At 43.3% G+C, this 19,738-nt stretch overlaps 1 protein-coding gene across 1 annotated transcript; it reads right to left on the bottom strand.

Annotated features, from left to right (window-relative positions):
* Positions 1–2,575: 2,575 nt before the first annotated feature.
* Positions 2,576–7,132, bottom strand: LOC101341847 (SIGLEC family-like protein 1). Its single transcript, XM_004381854.1, has 5 exons — positions 7,108–7,132; positions 5,331–5,612; positions 5,080–5,185; positions 3,684–3,840; positions 2,576–2,596 (listed from the first exon to the last, which is right to left on the bottom strand). The coding sequence occupies exons 1-5, from the start codon at positions 7,130–7,132 to the stop codon at positions 2,576–2,578; spliced, it is 591 nt and encodes a 196-aa protein (XP_004381911.1).
* Between the last annotated feature and the right edge of the window lie 12,606 nt (positions 7,133–19,738).

The raw sequence follows: 19,738 nt of genomic DNA, 5'->3' as shown, positions 1-19,738 counted from the left end.
TACCCGTAAGGGAGGATAAACCCAAACTCCTCACTAGAGCCCTGGAGGCCCTGCATGGTCTGGCCCATACCAAGCTCGCCCTTCAGTCTCTGGGCTTCAGCCACATCGGCCCCTCTCAGTTCTGCAACTCGTCAAACCTCTCCCATTTCAGAACCTAGAATCTGCTGTTCCTTCTGTCTGGCTAGGTCTCAGTCCTTTACGTCTCAGTGCAAATGTCATTTTCTCATTCTCTGACTTTCCAAGCAAGATTCCTCTCCTGGTCCCTTGTATGTTCTCATAGTATTTTGTCTTTTTTCTTCCCAGTACTTATCAACATTTTAAACTGTAAACTTGTGTTTGTTTCTTCATTGTCTGTGTACCTGTGTAGACCATGAGCTCCACGGAGGCAGGGGCAGTGTCTGGCTTTTTTGTCTCATTATCTGGCACATGGTGGGTGCTCCTATTTTTGTGGAATGTGTGAACTGCATGCAAGAGAAAGGCTTCACACATATGAGGGCTTATATAAACATCTACTCTGAGTATAAGATGACCATCTCATTGGTGCTGAATAGAGAACCCTGTATTTACTCACAAATACTCCACCAGGGAAGAGAGAACTCTATTTCTACCCTCTGAAAACTACCAGAATCTGGCTCCAGCAGGGAGGCTGTTACTCATCTGGAAGGGAACAATACACAGCCATGGTCCATTCTAATACCAAGACTCAGTTCTCTTTCTTTGCATGTCTGACTTTCAGCCTGGCCGAGGAATACTGCAATGACCTACTAACTAGGCTCTCTGCCTCCAGTCTTAGTTTTTCCAAATACATCTTCAATAACTATTCCTATATATATCAGATCACTCCACTTCCTTGCTTCAAACCTTTCAACAGCTTCTCATTCATTCTTTATTTGGCAAAAAATTTTTTAAAACTGTGCTTTAGATGAAGGCTTACAGAGCAAATTAGTTTCTCATTGAACAGTTAATACACATATTATTTTGTGACATTGGTTGCCAACCTCCCAATGTGTCAACACTCCCCTTTTCGACCTTGGGTTCCCCATTTTCATTTGTCCAGTTTTTCTATTCCCTCCTGCCTTCTCATCCTTGCCCCTGGGCTGGTGTGCCCATTTAGTTTCATATACATAGGTTAGCTACGTGTATTACTGTTTGTTTTATGGGCTTGGCTAATCTTTGGCTGAAGGGTGAATCTCAGGAGTGACCTCAGTACTGAGTTAAAAGGGTGTCTGGGGGCCATACTCTTAGGGTTTCTCCAGTCTCTGTCAGACCAGTAAGTCTGGTCTGTGAGTTAGAATTTTGTTGTACATTTTTCTCCAGCTCTGTCCGGGACCCTCTGTTGTGATCCCTGTCAGAGCAGTCAGTAGTGGTAGCCAGGCACCATCTAGTTGTGCTGGACTCAGTCTGGTGGAGGCTGTGTTAGTTGTGGTCCATTAGTCCTTTGGTTTTCCCTTGTGTCTTTGGTTTTCGTCATTCTCTCTTGCTCCAGATGGGGTGGAACCAGTGCTTTAGTATCTTAGGTGGCTGCTTATAAGCTTTTAAGACCCCAGATGCTACTCACCAAAGTAGGATGTAGAAAATTTTCTTTATAAACTATGTTATGCCAATTGAGCTAGATTTCCCCTGAGATCATGGTCCTCATATTTAGCAAACATTTTTGAGAACTTATTTTTATGCCAGTGATCATGTGTATGATGCAGGACCAGGCAACATTTTGTTCTGTTGTACCTAGTAAGGTTGTCATGATCGGAATTGACTTGACAGCATCTATCTCATCTACCTATCTATCTATCAGTCATTATTTTAGGCACTGCTCTAGTTGCTGGTGATACAAGTAGAAAACAAGACACACATGGTCCTTGTTCTCCTAGAACTTACATCTAGGGGAGTCAGGATAAGGTCTTATGCGATAATGCTGCAATGCTTTACCCTGGTGTTCAAGGCTCATCTTCATTTCTTTTCTCCACCTGCCAGGTTTCATCTCTGGATACCACCTTTCACTTGCTCTTCACTCAGGTACACTTCAGGTGAGGATACTGAAGTTCAGAGGTGGGCAAAAGACTTGTCCAAAAACAAGCAGTCACTAAGCAATAAAGTTGGGATTCAGTCCATATATGATGACTCCAAAGCTTGGTGCTGTTGTATATACAGTATATCCCAGGTGCTAGTCATACTGTAAAAAAACCAAACCAAACCAAACTAAAAAGCATACTGTAGGGGCTCAAAAATGACTTCCTCATGGGCCTATTTCATAGTCTCACATTTATTTTTCTTCCTTTGACAACATCCCTAGAGTGGGGGTGGGGGTGCAGGTTTATTATAGCTAACCCAAACAACAAATCATAGAGTTTGCTTTCAAAGGTCCAAAGACCAGGTCCAACAGTAACCCCTATTCAATGGAGAAACAGTGTGAGGGAGGGGTGGATATTGGGAGGGCTTTGTGAGCTGAAGGGGCTCTGGGGCTCCAGGTTGGCTATGGACTCCAGGGTTTCTGGGGGCTCTAAGAACTTTGTAGACTTCTGTCATTGCAGAGATAATGGGGAGTCCAGGTATGATGTCTTTTCACAGGCTTTGTTGGCTATAGTTTATCTTGCTTTTCCTGGAAGTGGGAGATGGGTAAAGAATGAAGAATCTTGGAACAGGTCTAGAGGTGAGGTATCCAGATCTAAAAAGGACACCCATTTAAGCACAGAATTAAGGCACAATGGAACAGGCATTGGTTTAACCTTTCTCTGCACTCCCATGGTTTGAACCTGCAACCCTGTCTTTTCTTGCTGGTCCTCCCTGGGCCCATCCAGCATCCGGAACCACTTAATGGTTCCCAGGGCTCCTCTGGGGAGTTTTACCTGACTTCTCCAGGCAGGTTTGATCCCTCCCTCCTCTGGGCAATCATAACCTCTTGGCTCTCCTATTGTGAGGGTATTTTTCTGACCAGCCTGATTGCTTTCTGAGGGCAGGGCCTAGGTCTTATCCATTTCTGAGACTCTAGCATTGCCTAGCATTAGGAAATAATGCAAGTACCGTATTTTTACACAAATAAGTCGTGCCTTCTATGTTTGTTTGCCAACTGCTTCCTCCCTCCGCTAGGTATTTTCATAATATGCTATTTTTTTTTTTTTTTTTACGGCAACATGTAATATTGATAGAACTCAACAGATGCACGGTTAACCCTTAAAGGAACACCAGGTCCTAGAGCAGGATCTAAGGAAGGCAACAGGGTACTTCTGGTCCTAGATAATCTAAGCCCTGCTGAGGCTATGGGGTGCAGGGTAAATGAAGGAGTAACCTGGGCTTAGCCTGGTCTCTAATCACTTTGAGTTGAGTTGGGTTTGTGGCATCTACAGACTGTGCTGACTGCTGAGACCAAACCCTTTGGTTTCTACTCTGATGCTACTATGACTGTTAGGGGTTCCCACAATTCTCTTCTGAAGGGAGACTCAAGGTGTTGGGGTGTGTGTGTGTAAATTTCTGATTTCTAATAACCCTTTGAGTTAGTTCTATTAATTTCTCCTTCTTCCCCTATCTAGACCTTAGCATCATCATCTACAAGGTGATCTGCAAGCACATTCTGGCATTCTAGACATCCCATAAGATTAAGGAGGATAATTCCTTTATGCCTCTCCCCATTAGTCATCTTATTATCCTTCTAGCTGACAGACTAGATTCCAGACACAATGAGTGTTTACCAATATCTGGCTGTCAGAAGATGGGGTGATTACGGATTTTTCTGATTCTTCAGGCTTCTGAGACATCGTGGGTTCTTGGCATGCTCTGACTTCAGGGCTCTTTTTTGTTTTGACCTCTGCAATTCTCTTTGCCCGTTTCATCCTGATATACTTCACTCTAAGGAAATGACCCACCTGATCAGTTCTGGCTCTCTGCCTCCCTGCACTCCCAAAAGAACCCCACTCTTGATGAGAAGTTCTCATTTAGAGCCAGTTCTGGTTTAGGGATGGATAGCCACATAACCTCTCTGGGGACTGGTCTCACATGCTGTAAAATGGGAACATCCGCTTATCAGGTTGTGGGGCTCAGATGAGGTCAGCTATGAAAGTGCTCTGCAAACTGTAAAGAGATTATTATTGGTCCTCAAGTCCAGCTGATTATACTTTGAAAATAGCTCGACTTGCCCTGCCACTTCACTCCTTTTCTTTCTCTCTTCTGATAGCCAATCAGTCCCCAAATACCATTCCTCTGACTGTCCCTCATCACTTGCCCCAGCTCAGGCAGGTCTAGCTCTTTCCTGCTTAGAACCACAGCATCAACTTTCTGCCTGGCTTCTGGCCTCCAGGCTCTCACTCCCTGGTCTGTGTTTTACTTCAAACTGACAACATTCCTTCCCAGTTTAACCTCTTCCATAGTTCCCGATCGAAGATGAAGTCCACTCTCTTTGGACTGGCCAGAAGCTCACCTGCCTGACTCTCTGGCCTGACCTCTGGCAACTCTGCCCTTTCCATTCTAGGCTTCTAGCCAATACTTTTAGCCAAGTTTCAAGGGTCTTTACGAAATACCACCAAGGACTTTTCTCCAGCCTTGTTTTTAGTCATTATCTATCAATCTCAATGCACCTTTGTTCCAATTACACAAAGACACTGGAAATTCCTCAAATATATTTCTGGGCTTCTGAATATAGACTTTCAAGCCAAACAGTACTCAGTCTTCTAGGCCCACCTCAGACAGCACCTTGGGGATGCTTTTTTTGGCTTCTCCAGGGCTTCCATTCCCCCCTTTGCCCCATGGGCTTGCTTTATGGCTCAGTATAGTCAGACACTCCTTGGAAGAAAGGCCTGGTAATCTACTTCTGAAAGATCACAGCCATTGAAAACCCTATGGAGTGCAGTTCTCCTCTGAAACACATGGGGTTGCCATGAGTCAGAATCAACCCAGTGGTTAACTGGTTTGGTTTATAATCCTGATGGCCTTGGTTTGTGATGACCACATTTAGTGCTTTCCCTTGCCAGACACTGAGCTCTTTTATGGCAGGGGTTCTGTCTTTGCCCTCTGTACCACCACCACAGCCAGGGCCTGCCAGATAGCAGGCTTTGGGAGAGGCTTGCTGGTGAATTACACGTTGGTACTCACATGAAGGGGATAAGGCAGAAGAAGAGCAGTGTGGTTGCAATGACTCCGTACATAACACCCTGGAGCAGCCCGTTCATGAATGTTTGTGGAGCAAAAGAACTCTTTTCTGGAAGTAAAGAGGATGTCAGAAAGGGTTTTCTTCCCAAGACCTTAGAAACAAAGCCAAAACTCTGCTCCCTCCTCTAGCTCCAGTGCCCATCCCCAACCACCTCACTTTTCTCACCCAGTTATCAAGCCCCTTCTATCCTCACTTGACATTAGTAGGATGCTCAAAGCATGGGTTCCATTTTTGTTCTTCCCCTCACAAAGAAGGCTTGTCCCAGTTTCTGGGTCCTTGGTCAGGCTGATGGTGCTGTTGGCCCAGGGGCCAAGCATGGTGGAAGTCACCTGGAGGATGTTATCCATGCTGTTCACACCCACAGGAACATCTCCCATCCACCACTTCACGGAGGGTGTGGGAATCCCATGGAAGGAACAGCTGCACTGCAGCGTCTTCTCCACGGAACATGAGGAATTGAGCAGCCTGGCGGGTGCTGGGGAGGGAGGGTCAGGAATAAGTAAGGTGCTCTGACTTCTCTTCTCCACATCCTCCAGGACCCAGCCTTCTCCTTATTCATGATTCCCAAGGAGCTTCAGAAAGACTTTCTGGAAGTCCTGAGGGCCTGGGTCTCACAGACCAGTTCTCCTTCATTCTCTCAGGCCTGAACCTGAACATCGGACCTTTCAGACTGATGGAGAGTGAATTTTCTACATTGCCTACAATGTCTTACTTGCTCCCAAGGCTATACTTTCCAGTATTAGCTCCTACTCTGTCTCTGTCCTCCCATCTCCAACTCTCCCCTTTAAGCTCTGCCCCTTCTCAGCCAGATCTGTGATCAATTTCTCCATCTTTTGCTTCCTGAGTGGATGCTGCTGGGTAAATCACTTCCTATTTTTTTTTTGCTGTTTCCTAGTCTAGAACATAGAGACATTTGCTGAACCTATCTCATACTATCACTGCTGTAAAAATTAATGCCACCTCAAGCACAGCCACTACTCATCTGTCAGTGGAGGCTTGTGTGTTCCTATGATGCTGAACAGGTTTCAGTGGAGTTTCCACACTAACAGACTAGGAAGGAAAGCCTGGGGATCTACTTCTGAAAAATCAGCCAATGGAAACTCCAAGGATCACAACGGTCCAATACCATTGTGCATGGGGTTGACATGAGTTGGGGGCCAACTTGATAGCAACTAACAACAACATCTATAGTGCTCCTAGCACAGTGAACAGAAAAGTATTATTCATTAAATAAATAGTTCTCTGTCTAGATTTCCTTCTTCCCAATCCTAAGTGGTCTTTGATTGAGCATTTATCTGAAGAAAAGACTACTACGGCATTTTCTGGGTAAGAACTTTTGAAACTGCCTCGCTTTGCATAGAACAGGTAGGATATGCTGTCCATTTTGTGAATATCATGGATTAATAAGGAACAGTCACTTTCTTCAAGGTCGCCCAAAATGAGGAACTGGACCTAGTGTTTCATGTATTATTTGAGGTTACCGGACAAAAGGAATCTTTTTCCCTTGACCAGTAGCCCTTGATCTTCGACCTTTCAACTCGGTCACTTGAGGGGTGTGGGATTTGCAGGGTATTGTGACGTGCAGCCCCTCCTCTACTGTTGTTCACTTGATTGTCTTTGCCATCTGAGAAAGTATGCCCGTCGAGAGCAACAGACGGCCAGACAGATGCTGAAAAACTGACTAATCTTGATACTTCCAGTGTGTGTTATTAATATCTGAAACAGCTCCTTAGGCTCTCATATCTTCATACCACCCCCAGGCCAATTCTTCTGCTTCCTCCAGATACTTCCAGCTCTGCCAGAATCTAGCACACTGAGGATGTCTCACCCACATTGGTTATTTGTACCTCTGCCCTTATGTCCTCTTTCTTCATACCATCATAGCCCAACCCGTCTCCTGTTTACCTCACACCTGGCCCTGGAGCCTTCGTTCTTCAGACTCCTCCAGTGCTGCTTCTCATCCCACTCACCCAACTGTAGCAGAGGAAGCACCATCCAAATCAGCAGTGGTTCTCAGGAACAGGAGGCGCCCAGGGCTTTTACTATGCTGGTCTGACTCCAGAACCGTATGTCCAAAAAGGATGAGATTATGGGTAACTGAAAGAGGAGGTGGGAGTGGGGAGAGCAGAAAGTATTCTTAGAAAACTAGGGGCTTCTGTCTCTTTATTCATCCTTCAGGCCTGTTCATCTTGAGAAGCAGGATTTACATGGAGCAAGATGCTTAAGAGGTTCTAGGGACAGGGCAGCAATCCCTGTGACCCTCTGTGAAGCTCCAATGCCGTGTCTACTTTTTTCTCTCTCTCTCCAAGTGCCAGGTCATGGGATTCTCTCTCAAAGCAAATGGGAATCTTTTGCACTATGGGGGTGGGGGGACACAGTCAGGTGACATGTTAGGAAGACCCCATTGGGGCCCATGTGAGAGATGGGCTGGAAGAGGAGGGACTTCAGGCCAGCTAACTAGGGAAGAGACTGGTGTGGTGGTCTGGAAAGAATGATATGCTTGAGTTCATGCATGGGCTGTGAGAGATGAAGAGGAGGGGACAGATTTAACAGATAGTTGGGAAATAAAAATGGACAGGCATTCCTGTAGCTGGCAAGAAAAATGACAAACTTCTTTCCTTTGCAAATGAGTTCTCCACAATTTTGCCCCACCCTTGCCTTACATCCCCCTGGTGCCTTTGCCCAGACTTTCCAGGCCAAAGAGAAAATGCTGCCCTTTCCAAATTTTACTGTAAACATACCTCTCCCTTCACTCAAGTCTCTCTCCTTTACATGGCATTTACTCTTGCAACTGTTTCCTCTGCCCACATTCAAATTCTACATCAATTTCAAAGCTACATATAGCCTCTTCTGATTTTTCTGATCATATGGCCAGGCCATTGGTGACTGCCTATGAGTCAGCAAAAAAATAAAACACAGGGGGCAAACAGCATGCAATTTAGCCCACTGAGCTGATTTGCTCTTACCTTGTTCAGAGTGGTAGTCTTCCAAACAGGATGCTGTCCATTAGCTTGGAACTGCCATCCATAAACCAAGAAGCTCTTTGCTGGTCAACTGATAGCTGTTAATAGGCACTGTCCAAGTGGCAATATGATCTGGGAGCTCCTCAGATGGTTCTGAAGTCGGTCCTAGGGAAAAGGAGACTACCTGCTCACGAATGTAAAGAGTACCTCCTTGCATTCCCTTGGCAGCATGCTCCTGTATAAACCATTTCCATTTTATTATGGAACTCTTCTGGGAATGGTCTTCCTTATAAGTATTTTTCCGACATTACATCAGCCATCATGGAATTTCAGGTTTCAGGATTGTTTTATATCCTCCAGTCATACAGGCAGTCTCAATCAAAGCCAATATCCAGTTAGTTTCTCTCAAACAGAAAATTTCAGGCCCCAAATCCCAGTGATTGCCTCTGGGTGGGGCTCACTGGATTTTGCCAAAAGCTCCAGTCTGTTTAAGGACTCCAAAATTTCTTTCGAATAGTTTTATGGATAAAAGCTAACAATATTGACAGATGTGGAATATGTGTCCTCCAAAATTCAAATCAATCAACCAGACTCTGGGTTTTTAACATGTTTTGTTCACCAGTCATTCTATACTGTTTCAAATTAACAATTTATGTGGGCTCGGACAAATTTATTAGTTATTATTTAGCACATCCAATCAATATTGTCTGACGGGCAAATTTGCATGCCTTCTGTTTTACAATACTAGGTAGGGGAAGCATTCCCCAGTCAGACAAAATATTCATCAGCATAATACATTCAAGTAAAGGAGAGGAAACCACTTCACATAAACTTTGTTCTAACATTTCAATTTTCATGTAAACTTTCACCTTCATCCCATCAACCACTGCATTCTCATATATTCCTAATCTAAGCTTCCATTAGGATTTCAGCAACAGGTTTTGGAATTACAGTGTACAAGGTTCCCATGTCAAGAGTCCCAGAAACTTCTCTCCAACCCCTGAGCATTTTACCCACTTATGTGCATGTAGTCTTGGGTCCCCAGCTGGAGGTTGGGACAATAGACCCATGCCCTTTTGCCATTCCTTATCTTGGTAGGTTCACTAATTCACTAAAAAGACTCATAGAACTCAATGGAAGCTGTTATACACACACACAGTTACAGTTTATTACAGCTAACAGATACAGGTTAAAATCAGCCAAGGGAAAAGGTGGATAGGGCAGAGTCCAGGAAAGTACCAAACGGAGTTTCCAGTTGTCCTCCACCTTTGGAGTTCTGGAGAACATTACGCTCCTCGCATTGATGTGTGAGAATATGCACAGAGTACTGCCAGTCACAGAAGCTCACCCAAGCTTTGGTGTCCAGGGTTTTTATTGGGCCTCTGTCATGCAGGCATGGTTGACTGTCCATATGATTAATCTCAGTGTCTAGACCCTCTGGAAGTGGTGCTGATACCACCTGACCTAAAGCCATCACAACAAATCACATTGCTAGACTATCTGTTGTGACCAGTCCCAACCTAAATCACATTGTTTGACTACCTGATGTGACCCAAGGCCCCAGACAAACAAAGACAGTAGTATCAGGCATGACATACTAAGGACTTAGAGATTATCTCTCAGAAGCTGAGGGCAAAGCCCAGGTTTGGGAAAGGTTAACTTCCCTACTACATAGAATGATAAATGCTAAATTTAGTATAGTAGTTATCTTTATGTTTGAGAGTAGGTGACGTGTTTGGGGAGAGTGGTACACAAAGGGTAGTGTTTTAAATTTTAAGCTGGATGGTGATATATGCTCTTGTTACACCATTTTTATACTTTTCTATATGCCTGAAATATTTCATAATATTTAAATAAAAATGTCAGCATTTACCATTTATGTAAAAGCTTTATACACGTGTATTATGTATAAAAGGAGCCCTGGTGGTGCAGTGGTTAAAAACTTGGCTGCTAGTCAAAAGATTGGCAGTTCGAATCCACCAGCCACTCCTTGGAAACACTATGGGGCAGTTTTACTCTGTCTTATAGGGTTGCTATGAGTAGGAATCAACTTGACGGCAATGTTTTTGTTTTTGTTTTTGGTATATATAAATATATATACCTACATATTTATATACAATACAATCATAAATAGACATACATAAATGAATAGAACAAAGGTCTGAAAAGATCCATAAAAACCTATTACCAATATTCACCTATATTCACCTCCAGTTTTCTACTGTGCAATGATTAAGGAGCCCTGGTGGTGTAATGGTTAAGTGCTCAGCTGCGAACCAAAAAGTTGGTGGTCTGAACTGACCAGTGGCTCTGTAGGAGAAAACACGAGGTGATCTGCTCCCATAAAGATTACAGCTTAGGGAACTCTATGGGGGCAGTTCTACTCTGTCCTGTAGGGTCACTATGGGTCAAAATAGACTCGATGGTATACAACAACAGTGCAATGATTAGGGTAAAGAGAAAGCAGGAGTTCCTGTTTTTATTCTATACACTCTGGTATAGTTTGACATTTACGACTGCATTTGTATATTACGCTGCTGAATAAATTCTTAATCAGGGCACAATGAAATCTAAAAAAAATCTTTAATATTTATTTATTATTTACTATATGCCTGGAAATTTCACACACACACATTAAAGAACCTGAGAGATTGAATATACAAACAGACAAGGCCAGGCCATATATGACAACAGAATTCTGACGCTCAACCTCTGCAGTAATCAGCTTGGGGAAGCCAAATCACACCTCTGCAGCAAATGGCCCAAAACAGTAAGGACTTGGTCAGTGAGTGCCAGCTTCCCTATTTTTCGCCCCTGCTTCCAAGTAAGAATCAACCAGAGAAAGTCAAATATGCTCCCCAATCCAATCACATAAGATGCCCCTGCTTCTAGTTAGCTAATCTCCAGCTTCCACATGATAACAACATCCATTCAGAGAATATCTGAAACTCCTTTCTTTTTTTCCACCATAAGTTTCTCATTCCTCTGCCTACTTTTGAGTCTTTGCCAAATGCAAGTGATGAGAGCTTACTCCCTTGCTATTGCAAGCACTGAATAAATAGCTTTTGGTTTTTGCATTTGAGTGGTTGTCTTCTTATCTAGTGCTACTATAACAGAAATACCAGAGGTGGGTGGCTTTAACAAGCAGAAATTTATTTTCCCACAGTTTAGGAGGCTAGAAGTCCAAATTCAGGGCACCAGCTCCAGGGGAAAGCTTTCTCTCTCTGTTGGCTCCGGAGGAAGGTCCTTGTCTCTTCTGAGCTTCTGCTCCTGGGAAATCTTCATATGGCTTGGAATCTCTCTTCCCCCATCTCTGCTTGCTAGCTTGCTTGTTTAATCTCTCTTATATCTCAAAAGAGATTGTCTCAAGACACACCCTACACTAATCCTGCCTCATTAGCATGACAAAGACAACTCATTCCCAAACGGGACTATAACCACAGGCCTAGAGGTTAGGATTTACACCTATTTTAGAGGAGCAAAATTCAATCCATAATAGTAGTCTTCTTTCATTCCCACAAACACTTTGGAATTAGATACTTATTATTTCCTCTTTACAGAGGTGGAAACTAAGGTTCAGAGAAATAAGTGATTTTCCCAGGGTCATTCAGCAAGTGGGAGCCCTGGTGGCACAGTGGTTAAGAGCTCAGGGTTGCTAACCAAAAGGTCAGCAGTTCGAATCCACCAGCCACTCCTTGGAAACACTATGGGGCAGTTCTACTGTCTGTCCTATAGAATCGCTATGAGCTGGAATCAACTCGACAGCAGTGAGTTTGGTTTTTTGGTTTTATTCAGCAAGTGTAGTTAGAGATACTTTTAAAACTCAGGTTCTTCTTCCTCCAGACCAACTTTAAAAAACGTATAAATCGTAAAGCCCACCCACATTCTCTGGCCACTAGGCAATATAGTAAAGGTAAACATTAATATTTAAAGTTTAAGCACGCTCCTCCACCCCAGACAAGGGGAAAAATCCCATCACCTAAAACTTAAAAAAGATGTCCGTAAACTAAACAAAATTATGATCAAGAAGAAATCAAGAATCAAAACCTCAGAGTGCTCTTTGACGACTCTTTCTCTCATGTCCCTCAGCCAATCTGTCAGGAAATCCTGTTGAAACTACTTTCAAAATATATTCACAATATGAATACCACTTCTAATTATCTGCACTGCTACACGCTGGCCCGAGCCACTGTCCTCTCACCCTGATTGCTGCAATAACCTCCTCACTGGTCTTGCTGCTTTACCTTTGTTACCCTACATTCTATTCACACAGCAGCCAGAGGTCCTATCAACAACAAAATAATATTCTGCCCCTTCTCTGCTCAAAACTCTCCAATGGTACTCATCTCACCCAATGGCACTCATCTTGCCCAGAATAAATGGCAAAGTTCTGCATGATGTGGTCCCTTCCCTTTATCTCTCAGACATCAACTCTTGACACTCTACAGAGCCCTTTGGAGCCCCTCTACTTCCAAGAGCTGTCTGCTCATTTTGCCTTAAAAACTGACGTGTAGGCATGGTTACGTCCCTTCTACTCTATGACTCCACTTCCTCATGAATAAAATATGGAAAGAAATCAGCTAGCCCTGATCACCTCACAGGGTTGGTAAGATATGCATGTAAACAGCTGTGAACTGTACAGAAATGTGAGTTAAAGGCATCTTTGGCTACGACCTGATGGGACCCCTCTGAGTGGACTCTATCGCAACTCTTAACCTCCATACATCAAAACAGATCACCATTTCTCCCTGTTCAGATATAAAAAAGATGCTGCCCAGGCTTCCAGGTAATGATGTGCTTTTTTTCTGTTTTTTTGTACTGCCAATTTTTTCGTTCCCCTTCTCTGATTTAAAACCTCATGTTGGATGTTGGAATAAGCCCTGTCTGGGTTCTGGCCCAGGCTTTGGCAGTAAATCACCCAATGGCCTTGATCAAGTATTTTCCCTTCTCTGATTTCCTTTTATTTCCTCATCTGTACGGTGAGTGGGTTTTATTACTTGATACACAATGATCAGCTCTAAAATTCTGATTTCTTCTGGCTCCCCTCAGCCAGGCTATATCACAGCATTCCTAGGATGACTCTTCACTCATCCTTTCTTTTCGCCCCCTTACATTTCCTTTTCCTGTCATCTCCCCTTTCAATTTTACCTTTGTTTCTTCTTCCAAGGGCTCCAGGATAGTCTTTGTCCTCAGCACACCGCCATCTGGATATTCCCTTGGAGATTCTCTTTTTTTTCTGTAAGTGGGGCGTTAGTGGTGCAAAGGTCTTTATGGACTTGCCGAGGGAATGACTGACTGAGGGAATGACTGACTTAGGGATGACTGACCTACTTATGTTGACTGAAAACTGATTTCTTAGGGGAACCAACAGCTAACTGTGGAACTAACTGGCTTACACATGGGATAACTGTGATTAACGACTGAGTGCCTTACAGGGGGATTAATTCATTAGGAGACACACTGACTTAGCAGGAGGCTAAGTAACCAATTAACAGGGGAGGCTACTAAGGGGTGGATTATGTGATTAACTGATTTACAAGGGGACTAACCCTTCGACTCATAACGGCACTAATCTGATCACTAACTGACAGACCACTTGGTTGTCGTATTGGTACATTTGTGACCTACTCGTTGTCCTTCAGGCTGATCAGGTGACTGACAGGCTGACAGAGAGGGGTTCCTGGTGAACTGCCTAGTCTGTGGACTCGCTCTCAGGCAGCCTGACGATCTAACTGATGCAGAGTTGACCTTCGTTCGACCAAGTGGCTCATTCGATCACGCGGCTCGCGGGGGCCCCGCAGGCCTGAAAACCGTCACGGTGGCCTAACTGACCTCCTGACTGCCTCCCAGCCTGAGAGCACACTGACTGACGAGCCACCTGACTAAGCTGTGAGCCCTGCCTCCGTGGAAGCTCAGTTTGGGTGGTACCAACCAAAGTCCCGCGCCCAACCCGCTGCCAGGGAAGCCAACGGGGCATGCGCCATCCCAGGTGCAGAAAAGATGGCGTCAGTTGCCCTGCATGCCTCAGGCCGCCTGGGCTTACTTCGAAGCCAATCAGTGACTGCCCACCTGCTTTTCTGCCAATCAAAGAAGCAAGTGGAGCTGATGCACAGCTGCCGTAACCAATCAGAGGCTGAAAGTGCACCTGGCCTGCCTCCCACTCCCCCCACCTCGTGCCCAGGGTTTGAGTCAAATAGGAGTGGTAGGTGGTACCTTGAAAACTTGGTCTGCAATTTTCTCCTGTGACTGGCCTTCACTGACCACCTTAACGAAAACGGCTTTACCCTAGACACTGATTACTCTGTTCCTCCATCCTGGTTACTCAGTAACTCTTAAGGAGCACTTTCCATTGGAGGTGAGGCCATACCTGGGCACCATTCTGAAGTGGTTTGTCCTGGGAAAGAAACCACTAGTCATGGGAAATGGGAGAGAGTGGGTGAGACAGACAGGTTATGGTGATAGGGCTGTGATGATGGTGATAGGGCTGTGATGATGCCATGAACACTTAGGGAAGTCCCTATTTCTTTATTCTTTGAAAGTTTGATTTCTAACATTTTCTTTTGATTCTTTCTTAGAGTTTCCATTTCTCTGCTTACATTACCCATCTGTTCTTGCATGTTGTCCACTTTTTTTCATTAGAACATTTATCACATTAATCATAGTTATTTTAAATTCCTGGTCTGAGAATTCCAAAATCTCTGCCAATTGGCTTAATCATAGCACCTCCTCTTTCTTCAAGACGTTTTCTGTTCACCTCCAGTCTACCTTGGCTGTACTCCAGTGCTTTCAAAGAGTTGCTTTGTATATTCTACCCAGCTTTTGCAATTGTCCTTGATGGGAGGGTTAATCTGCTACAAGCTATTTCATCAAAACTGAAAGCCACCTTCTGGACCTTTTTAAAATTCTGTTTCCTCCCACAATACTTGGCCAAGTCTAGGCACTGCATTGGTGGTGGGAGGGCAAGTGCATGGATTAGGGAAGAAGGTGAAAGGAAGTTACAGGTGGTAGGAGGTCCTCTAGGCCTAATTAGGATGAATACAAGAGGGCACAAATCATGTCTGTTTTACTCACCATTGTAGCACCATTGCCTAGTAAGTGTACTATTAGGCATGTAGGACATACTCAGTCCTGTTGAGTGAATCAATAATTGAAAATGTACCAGAGTCTCCCATCACTGACTCCGTGTAGTTGGCTGTCTGCAGAAGGAAGTCCCATTGAGTTGTCTGCAAACTCATCACCACCTCTCCATCTGCACTTTCTCCCAGATCAGGCCCCTCATCTCTCCACTGTACCACTGCCCTGGCTTTATGCTTAGGTAAGCCTTGATATTTGTCTAGGAATTTGTATGCAGAAAAGAGAAGGAAGAGCCTTGGCAATGTTGCATTTTGCCTGAGTCTTGTGCGCCTAGAAAACAGCAAAGGCTGAGAACACCCTTCTGTGTTCCAGAAATGACTTACTACAAAAAACAGCACTTCCCTGTATGACTTAGATAAGACTTGCAGATGGCCCCCTTGCTTACCTATGACAAGACTAGACATGACTTTCCAAATTCCCATTCTTTGTCCCTAAAATGATTGGCTGAATTGCTTGTCCTCACAGACCAATCTGAACAAAATGCATGCTAATTTGTCCAAATTTAGATTTCCCTCCTTCCTCCAGTCCCTTGAACTTTGGTTCATTCTTAAGCATTGGAATGAGGAACAGCACCTCCATATGGGCCTCTCCTGAGAATCATCTGACCTCAGGGAAAAACACTCCCCCATCTACATTCATTCCACTCCCCCACATCTGAGTCTTTATAGCCTTGTTTACCCCTCCTTGTAAAAGAAAAGTTCTTTTCTGCCTATATATCTGTGTCATTCATCTATTGACACACTTTTGCATTTATTAATTTATTTGAGATGCTTGCAGATCTCATGGTTAGAGCATTCTCCCTATTGCAATAGTCCCTGTCCCCTTATTGCAATAATCCTTTTCAATACTGTTGAATAAAGTCTCTCCTTACCTAAGTCTAGATTTTTAAAAAATTGTTGCTGAATATACACAGCACGACATACACCAGTTCAACAATTTCTACATGTACACTTCAGTGACGTTGACTACATTCTTCAAGTTGTGAAACTATTCTCACCCTCCTTTTTCTGAATTGTTCCTCCCCATTGACATAAACTCATTACCCCCTAAGCTTCCTATTTAAACTTTTGAGTTGCTGTTGCGAATTTGATCCCATATAGATGGTTCTTTAAAAGAACCAATGCTCAAGGTAGACATTATTTACTAATTAAGCTAAACTGTTGTTTGGTTTAAAGAAGACTTCAGGGGATATTTTTGGTTTAGGTTTAAAGATTATCTCAGGGCAATAGTTTCTGGGGTTCATCTAGCCTCACTGGCTCCTGAAAGTAGGGATTCCATGAGAATTTGAATCTAGATTTGTTGGTGTTTTTTTTTTGACTATTCCTACACGGTGCTTTATTCAATTTTTTAAAAAATTCTTTCCCATACAAAAATTCATACATATATTGTTATGTGATTCTAATTGTTCTCCCCATACTGTGACAGCACACTCCTCCCTTCCACCCCTGACTCCCCATGTCCATTCAACCAGCTCCTAACCGTCTCTGCCCTCCCATCTCACCTCCAGACTGAAGCCACCCATCTAGTCTCCTGTATCTACCTGAGCCAAGAGGCACACTCCTCACGAGTATCACTCCATGTCCCACAATCCAGTCCAATCCCTGTCCGAAGAGTTGGCCTCAGAAATTGTTTTAGTTCTGGGCTGATAGAGAATCCAGAGGCCATGCTTTCCAGGGTTCCTCCAGTCTCACTCAGACCATCAAGTCTGGTCTTCTTACTAGAATTTGAGTTCTGCACCCCACCTTTCTCCTGCTCCATCAGGGACTCTCTGTTGTGTTCCCTGTCAGGGCGATCATTGGTGGTAGCCGGGCACCGTCTAGTTCTGGTCTCAGGCTGATGAAGTCTCTGTTTTATGTGGCGCTTTCTGTCTCTTGGGCTACTACTTTCCTTGTGTCTTTGGTGTTCTTCATTCTCCTTTACTCCTGGTGGTTGGGACCAATTGATGCATCTTAGATGGCTGCTTGCAAGCTTTTAAGACCCCAGACGCCACTCACCAAAGTAGGATGCAGAACATTTTCTAATAAGCTTTGTTATGCCAGTTGATCTAGATGTCCCCCGAAAGCATGGTCCCCAGACCCCTACCCCTGCTACTCTGTCCCTCAAAGTGTTTGACTGTATTCAGGAAACTTCTTAGCTTTGGTTTAGTCCGGTTGTGCTGACTTCCCCTGTAGTGTAAGCTGTCCTTCCCTTCACCTAAGATAGTTCTTATCTACTATCTAGTTAGTAAATAACCCTCACCCTCCCTCCCCGTGCTCGTAACCATCAAAGAATGTTTTCTTCTGTGTTTAAATCTTTTCTTGAGTTCTTATAATAGTGGTCTTATACAATATTTGTCCTACTGTGACTGATTAAATTCACCAAGCATAATGACCTCCAGCTTCCTCCATGTTATGTTTCATGGCTTCATCGTTGTTCTTTATCATTGCATTGTATTCCATTGTGTGGATATACCATAATTTGTTTATCCATTCTTTCGTTGATGGGCACCTAGGTTGTTTCCATCTTTTTGCTATTGTGAACAATGCTGCAATGAACATGGGTGTGCATATATCTATTTGTGTGATGGCTCTTATTTCTCTAGGATACATTCCAAGGAGTGGGATAGCTGGATCGTATGGTACTTATATTTCTAGCTTTTTAAGGAAGTGCCAGATCGATTTCCAAAGTGGTTGTACCATTTTACGTTCCCACCAACAGTGTATAAGTGTTCCAGTCTCTCCACAACCTCTCCGGCGTTTATTATTTCGTGTTTTTTGGATTAACGCTAGCCTTGTTGGGATAAGATGATATCTCATTGTAGTTTTGATCTGCATTTCTCTAATGGCTAATGATCTGAGCATTTCTTCATGTGTCTGTTAGCCGCCTGAATATCTTCTTTGGTGAAGTGCCTGTTCATATCCTTTGCCCATTTTTTAATTGGGCTATTTGTCTTTTTGTTGTTGAGGTTTTGCAGTATCTTCTAGATTTTAGAGATTAGATGCTGATTGGATTTCTCATAGCCAAAATTTTTTTCCCAGTCTGTAGGTTGTCTTTTTACTCTTTTGGTGAAGTCTTTTGATGGGCAGAAGTGTTTGATTTTTAGGAGCTCCCATTTATCTAGTGTCTCTTCTGGTGCCTGTGCATTGTTACTTGTGGTTCGTATTGTGTTTATGCCATTTATTAGGGCTCCTACTGTTGTCCTTATTTTTTCTTCCATTATCTTTATGGTTTTTGATTTTATATTTAAGTCTTTGATCCATTTTGAGTTGGTTTTTGTGCATGGGGTGAGGTATGGGTCTTGTTTTAGTTTTTTGCAGATGGATATCCAGTTATGCTAGCACTATTTGTTAAAGAGACTGTCTTTTCCCCAGTTAATGGACTTTAGGCCTTTGTCAAATATCAGCTGCTCATAGGTGGATGAGTTTACGTCTGGATTCTCAATTCTGTTCTATTGGTCTATGTATCTGTTGTTGTACCAGTACCAGGCTGTTTTGACTACCATGGCAGTATAATAGTTTCTAAAATCAGGTAGTGTGAGGCCTCCCACTTTGTTCTTCTTCTTGAGTAATGCTTTACTTATTCGGGGCCTCTGCCCTTTCCATATGAAGTTGATGATTTGTGTCTCCATCTCATTAAAAAATGCCGGTGGAATTTGGATCGGGACTGCATTGTATCTGAAGATCGCTTTGGGTAGAATCGACATTTTCACAATGTTGAGTCTACCTATCCATGAGCAAGGTATGTTTTTCCACTTATGCAGGTCTCTTTTGATTTCTTGCAGTACTGTCTTGTAGTTTGCACTATACAGATCTTTTACGTCTCTGGTTAGATTAATTCCTAAGTATTTTGTCTTCTTGGGGGCTATTGTCAATGGTATTGATTTGCTGATTTCCTTTTCGAGTTTCTCTTTGTTGGTGTAAAGGAATCCAACTGATTTTGTGTGTTTATCTTGTATCCTGAAACTTTGCTGAAATCTTCTACTAGTTCCAGTAATTTTCTTGTGGATTCTTTGGGGTTTTCTGTGTATAAGGTCATATCATCTGCAAAAAGAGATACTTGGACTTCTTCCCTACCAATTTGTATGCCCTTTATTTCTTTTTCTAGCCTAAGTGCTCTGGGTAGGACCTCCAGCACAATGTTGAATAAGAGTGGTGATAAAGGGCGTCCTTGTCTGGTTCCCGTTCTCAAGGGGAATGTTTTCAAAGTCTCTCCATTTAGGATGATGTTGGCTATTGGCTCTTTATAAATGCCCTTAATTATATTGAGGGATTTCCCTTCTATTCCTATTTTGTTGAGAGTTTTTTAACATGAATGTGTGTTGGACATTTTCAAGTGCCTTTTCTGCCTCAATTGATAAGATCATGTGGTTCTTGTCTTTTGTTTTATTTATGTTATGGATTGCATTGATTGTGTTTCTAATGTTGAACCATCCCTGCATACCTGGTATAGATCCCACTTGATCATGGTGAATTATTTTTTTGATATGTTGCTGAATTCTACTAGCTAGAATTTTGTTGAGGATTTT

Source organism: Trichechus manatus, unplaced genomic scaffold, assembly GCF_000243295.1.
Source record: "Trichechus manatus latirostris isolate Lorelei unplaced genomic scaffold, TriManLat1.0 scaffold00087, whole genome shotgun sequence".
Taxonomy (NCBI): domain Eukaryota; kingdom Metazoa; phylum Chordata; class Mammalia; order Sirenia; family Trichechidae; genus Trichechus; species Trichechus manatus.
The sequence above is the reverse complement of the archived record's forward strand: the minus strand, read 5'-3'. Positions and strand labels throughout refer to the sequence as shown.